The 6330-nt window shown below is 46.2% G+C and overlaps 1 protein-coding gene across 1 annotated transcript; it reads left to right on the forward strand.

Moving 5' to 3' along the window:
* Positions 1-599: 599 nt before the first annotated feature.
* Positions 600-1390, forward strand: LOC108361478 (uncharacterized). Its single transcript, XM_017614096.1, has 2 exons — positions 600-763; positions 865-1390. The coding sequence occupies exons 1-2, from the start codon at positions 600-602 to the stop codon at positions 1388-1390; spliced, it is 690 nt and encodes a 229-aa protein (XP_017469585.1).
* The last annotated feature ends 4940 nt before the right edge of the window (positions 1391-6330 follow it).

Raw genomic sequence — 6330 nt, forward strand, 5'->3', positions numbered from 1 at the left:
AGACACGCACAACACTTGCACAACTTCGCTCCGGCTACTGCAGCAGGTTGAACTCCTACCTGAGTAGGTTGAATGAGGATGTGCCGAATGAGTGTCCGGCATGCGGAGAGACCCCACATGACTCGAAACATCTCTTCGTCCCTTTGGACAAACCCCACAGAAGCTGCACGCTTCGTAGGGTTGCTGTTAGTGGAACTTGACGACAACGACTGAGATACCAACCGTCCTGGGCGGGGTTGTTGTAGCCGCTACAACAACAACAACAACCAAATTTTTCATTCGGTTCACGTGCCTGCTTTTTACTATTTAAAATACATATTTCTTTGCTGGGCATTCTTTTCCATTGTGTTGTTTTATTCTTTTCTTTGAGATCTATAATTTGCCGTTCGTGAGTACAGACGTGCATAGTGTTTTTTGCTCCGTTTAATCAGTAAATTTACGTGGTATTTCTCTAAAATAAAATACAAAGTTGATATCTTTCTGTTGCTGTTGAGTCGGCGGTTCACCTGAGTGAATTATAAGCAAATTTAATTCTAAGCTCTAGCGTTTCGCTTGAGTTTGTTACTGCCTTCGTTTGTTGTTTTTGGATTTACTAAGGTATGTCACCAGCTCCCCCTTCTGCACTTAAAAGGCGCTTAAGTAAAGGTTCCCCCTCGCCTAAAACATTGAAACTAGATGAGAGTGTCGCTGCTTTGCCCTCAATATTAACTGCGATTCGTGAACTTGAGGAGAAAATACAGTGTCAGACAGAGAAATTACAGAGGCTGCACTAGTTAAGAAGATAGACACAGAAGTCGCTGTGCTTACCTCCAAGGTGAATGGCTCTGCTGAGCGGATTACTGCCTTGGAGACAAAACACCAGAGGTGTGAAACCGAAGTTGAGAAGCTGCGCCTTATGGTTGAGAAAGTGGAAGCAGAGAAAATTGCTCCCGAAGTTGCTGCTGACGCGGTTGTTCTTGACATACCGTTTATCGAAGGAGGGAATTTAAAGAGCACGTCTAATTTGGTGTGCTTGTCCATTGATTTTCACGTTCCGCAAATAAGAGACATCTTCCGTATCAAGCGCATGAATAGTAACACTAGCAGCGTAGTGATCATCAAATTCTATACACCAACTGATCGCAACCGTACTCTCCGCGCTTTCAGCAACTACAGAAGGAGAACTAAATCTGCAGTCTCTCTATCTGTTGTTTGTATCGAAGGTACACTTTCTATATTTGAGAGTCTGGCTGCTGCTACAAGAAAGATACTGCAAGAGACTATACGGTTAAGAAGAGCTGGAAAATTGGTCTCCGTATTTACTCTGCGTGGTGCTGTGTATGCTAGAGTTAACAAAGGTTCTCCTGCTATAAAAATTTATAAGCAAAATGATTTGCAAAAATTCTGTTGACACGTTTTATTCATTCTCTTTTGTGCTCTGTTCGTGTACTCTTAGTTTAAGTATGTATATGTTTTCTTTAGCTTCCTTTGTAAACATGCGTCATCTTTTAATTATTTACTTGGTATTAGAATGCGTTTATTTTTGCTTTTGTTTTGTAGTTGCTCTTGTTTATATGCTTTATGGTAGCTTCTGAAGGGCTACCCAATAGCATTGGTGACAACAGCCTAGCTATGTTAAATATTTTTTGTAAGCAACAGAATGGGCTTAACATTGTCCATTTCAATGCCCGAAGTTTAAATAATATGAAAATGGACTATGTTAGATATGTGTTTGAGTCCTCCGCAGTTGATGTAATATGTGTATCTGTATGGCTGAGCTCAGGCCACCCGGGGCCACAGCGTGGCGGGCTGTGGACGACCTAACTTGTTAGGCTAGCCGCTAATAACCAATAAGCATCCCCCGACCAAGAGCGGCTAGAGTGGAGGGTTTGGCTGAAAAGGCCCACCCTAGGAAACTCCAGTGGCAGGGCGAGTACTCGCCGCCCTTTAAGTAAGCGTTCCCAAACCTTATCAGGGATTGCTCCGAGGGAGTACCTACCCCAGAGAGGGAGGCAACAGTGCAACGAGGGATCAACAAAATTAGTAAGATAAAAAGATAACTCTGGGCGAACGCCCATCAAGATCGAGACCAGTAAGATCTTGATTACGGTATACTGGAAAAACAATTCTGATGTATGACTCTTGGGCTGGTGAAAACAGTATTCTGTCACCTTAGTAAGTGAGGGTGACACCTCACTGAAACGGCTGGCAGGCTAATGCTGCAATCGCCTCCGTCTCGTTAAAACCCTGGCAGGTCTTCAAGTACGTTCGAAACACGTCGCCATTTAGTTGGCCGCACAGGTCCAGTTGAGATTTACTCCTGGTTTTGCGCTGTCCTTGGCTCTGAACACAATATCCCATAAGGAATTGTGACAACCCTCGCGATGGCCTGCTCTTTTGAGGAGGGAACTTCGGGGACACTCAAAGGCGACTGTGCTACGTGTGGAGATAGCGGCTTGAAGCGGAGACCCATAAGCAAATGAACACACCAAAACCACAACAAACACAAAAAGAACAACAACAAGCACACAGCGCTCTTATCCAAGAAGAGAATGTGAGCATATTCCGCAGAAGCAGCAGGACCTTGCGCTCGCCAGTCCTGCAAAGCACACCAACGTTGCAGGTAAAACAAGCAAAAGGAGTTACTAACGCCGTCCGGGCCCCAGAAGCAACGGACCTGGTCGACTTAGCACGCCCAGAAACAGAAGGCCCCAAAAACTCCAGACACGAGAAATACAATTCGCCAGCCGCACACCCGACAACGCCAGGTCCTATCTCTCCACGACAGGACTTTATTATCAAGATGAAACTCGCAGAAGAGGAGTCCTTGGAAAAATGCAAGAGCATCGTCCAAAATATCAAGCAAGCTATAGCGAAACAAAAGAATATCAGCCTCGAGGTCAAGAATGGAGCAGCCCAACTAGAAGAAATGTTCGACATCATCCAAAGCTACCGCAGGAACTGGAAAATGAAAGAAAAAGAGATCGGACGTGCTGCCCCGGCTAACCTGACAGACACCACGACACCATTGAAAAGGCGAGCGACAAGCCCACCAGAACAGCAGCCAACCCAGAAAGCGCGCAGAGAAAAGGACGGGGAATGGAAACAAGTGACGAACAAGAAGTTAAAGGCGAAGAAACCGGATGGGAAACGAAACACGCCAGGCAAACCAAAATCCCCGAACAAGGATGTGAGACAAAAGAAGGCAAACGAAAAGCGAAAAGGCCCCACTAAGCCTAAAAAGCTCTCCGAGGCGGTAGTGATTAAGCCGGCAGAAGGAAACAGCTACGCAGATGTCCTGAAAAATATACGCAGTAAGCTAAAATCAAGTGACGAAGTCAAGCTGAAGGGAATCCGGAAAACAAGGGCTGGAGCAGTACTACTGGAGCTAGAGAAGGGGCAAACGGCGAATCCAACCTTCTGCGAGGCATTAAAGAGCACCCTACGAGAGACCGCTACTGTAGCAGACCTTAAACCAAGGGCCACAGTTGAAATAAAAGACCTCGATTCCTTAACGACAAAAGAAGAAGTCGAAGACTCAGTAAGGAGTATGCTGCAAGGATACGACAAAGCTATGAAGATCAACATCTCCGTTCCCAACAGTAGAGAACAAGTGAGGGCATTCGTAACGCTCGATGAAGAAAAAGCAGAGATAATAATAAAGCAAGCAAGGATCAAAATCGGCTGTATAAACTGCAGAGTGCGACTCAAAGAAAACTGCAAGAGGTGCTTTCGATGTTTTGGCCCCGGCCATCTAATCGGGGGCTGCAAAGGCCCGGACAGAAGAGGGCAAGGCCTCTGTATAAAATGCGGCCAACCAGGCCATAAGCTAAAAGAGTGCAACAAGCCACCAAAATGCTGTCTGTGCTCGGAAGCCAAATACACTGAGCTGGATCACATCCCAAGCTCCATAAGATGCTTAGTATATAGAAACTGGTGCCAGAAATGAATGTCCTGCAAGCTAACATGCACAGAAGTAAAACGGCTGACGCGCTACTGACACAGATGATCACTGAGCGGCATTATGACCTTGTAATCATAAGCGAACAGTATAAGAAAAAAGAAAACGGGATCTGGATAGAAGACAGCAGTGGTACCGCTGCTATATGGGTACCTCCCGGAAGCAGCATGCACATCTCGGAAAAGGGATATGGACACGGCTACGTCTGGGCCAGACACAACCATATAAAAATAATAAGCTGCTATCTGACACCAAGCGACAGCATACAAGACTTCCAAGATAAACTCGACGACATCGAAGATACGGCCATGAACTTGGAAGGACCCTTTCTGATGGCAGGAGACCTAAACTCAAGAGCCACGGAGTGGGGAATGCCAAACACGGACTCCAGAGGCAAACGCGTGCTAGAAATGTCAGCCCGACTCGGACTTATAGTGCTCAATACTGGCGCAGCAACAACCTTCCGAAGACCAGGATGCGAGGAAACCACGCCAGACATTACATTAGCATCAGAAGGCATAGCAGGCACCATAAAGGAATGGAAAGTATTGGAAGACTACACTGGTAGCGATCACCAATATATCTCCTTTATAATAGACTCCACAAACGATGGTTTACGAACGAAGATAGCACTCGCAAATGGAATGTCTCGAAATTAAATAGGAAAGCACTACTATCTGAACTAGATGCGCATGGCTCAGAAGATTCATCTTACAAGAACGCAATGGAAACAGTAGAGATTACAATGAAAATGATCTCCAGCGCCTGTAACAAAGCGATGCCAAAAACCGGAAGCAATCGCCACAAAAGACCTGCATATTGGTGGACGGAAAACATAGCTCAACTCAGACGAACGTGCCTCCACCTGAGGCGTACTTACACCAGGGCCAGGCGTAGGAGCGCTGCAATCGAAGAGGCACAACTATACCAGGCTGCCAGAAAAGAACTCAAACGAGCAATCGAGGCCAGCAAGCACAGAAAGTGGGAAGAACTGCGTGAAGATATAAACAGAAATCCCTGGGGTCTCGGATATAAGGTGGTAATGAAAAAACTTGGGGCCATGGCAAAACCACCAGAGCTTAGCGCTCAAAAAATGGACCATATAGTAAGTGAACTCTTTCCCACGCATGACGCGTTAACCAAAGAAGCTGAGCCTATCATCGTTCCTCAAGAAGCACCACTATTCAACGCAGAAGAGCTCAAGGCTGCCACAAATAAAATAAAGGCCAAGAAAGCTCCAGGCCCAGACGGCATTCCAGGAATAGAAGCAGCTATCGCCAGCGGCGGCGGACTTTCCTCAAGACAGTACGGGTTCAGGCCCAGGAGATCTACAATTGGAGCTATAAAACATGTAACAACAACAGTGGAAGCCGCATACCAACACAAAAAGCTAGTCCTGCTTGCAACCTTAGACGTTCGCAACGCCTTCAACACCGCAAAATGGGAAAATATGATACACGCACTAGAAGAAGTCTACAACATACCCACGTACCTTAGACTCATGGTTAGAAGCTACCTATAAGGCCGGGAGTTATTATACCATACCACCGATGGACCCCGGCAAATGACGATCACGTCGGGCGCAGCACAAGGCTTCATTCTTGGGCCAGACCTATGGAACATCAGCTACGATGGAATATTAAACCTTGAGATGCCTGATGACACATACTTAGTAGGCTACGCTGACGACATTGCCGCAGTGATCACCGCACGAGACACCGAAGATGCTCGCCGCAAATTAAATCAGACTATGATAAGAACACAGGCATGGCTCGACTCACACGGTCTTAAACTTGCAGCAGAGAAAACCGAGCTAATACTCCTAACTAAGAAGCATATTCCCTTAGAAGTGAGCATGAAACTGACCGGCATTACATTAAAGACACAAAGAGTAATAAAGTACTTAGGTGTAAGGCTAGACCCCAGGCTAACGTATTGGGCACAAATGCAGCACGCAGCCGCAAAAGCAGCAAAGGCAACGGCTTATCTAAGCAGATTAATGGCCAATATTGGTGGACCGACCCAAAGTAAAAGAAAACTTCTAATGTCCACAACCTTGAATATTTTGCTATACGGAGCGGAGATCTGGGCTGACACCCTACAGAAAAATAACCGTTGCAAGATACTCTCCAGAGCCCATCGCACTGCAGCTTTAAGAGTAGCCTCTGCGTACCGTACAGTGTCCGGCGAGGCAATACTCGTGATAAGCGGAACGGTTCCCATTGATCTACTAGCAGCCGAGCGCAAGAAAATGTGGGAGCTTAAGGCGCAAACGAAACCAAGTGACATCAAAAGGGAAAGAGTAAGAAACGAGACACTAAGACTATGGCAAGATAGGTGGCAAAACGAAAGCCGTGGCCGATGGACGGCTAGGCTAATAAAAGACCTAA

The sequence above is a fragment of the Rhagoletis zephyria genome, unplaced genomic scaffold (assembly GCF_001687245.7).
Source record: "Rhagoletis zephyria isolate East Lansing unplaced genomic scaffold, Rhagoletis_zephyria_1.1 Rzeph_scaffold_00774, whole genome shotgun sequence".
NCBI classification, from domain to species: Eukaryota; Metazoa; Arthropoda; class Insecta; order Diptera; family Tephritidae; genus Rhagoletis; species Rhagoletis zephyria.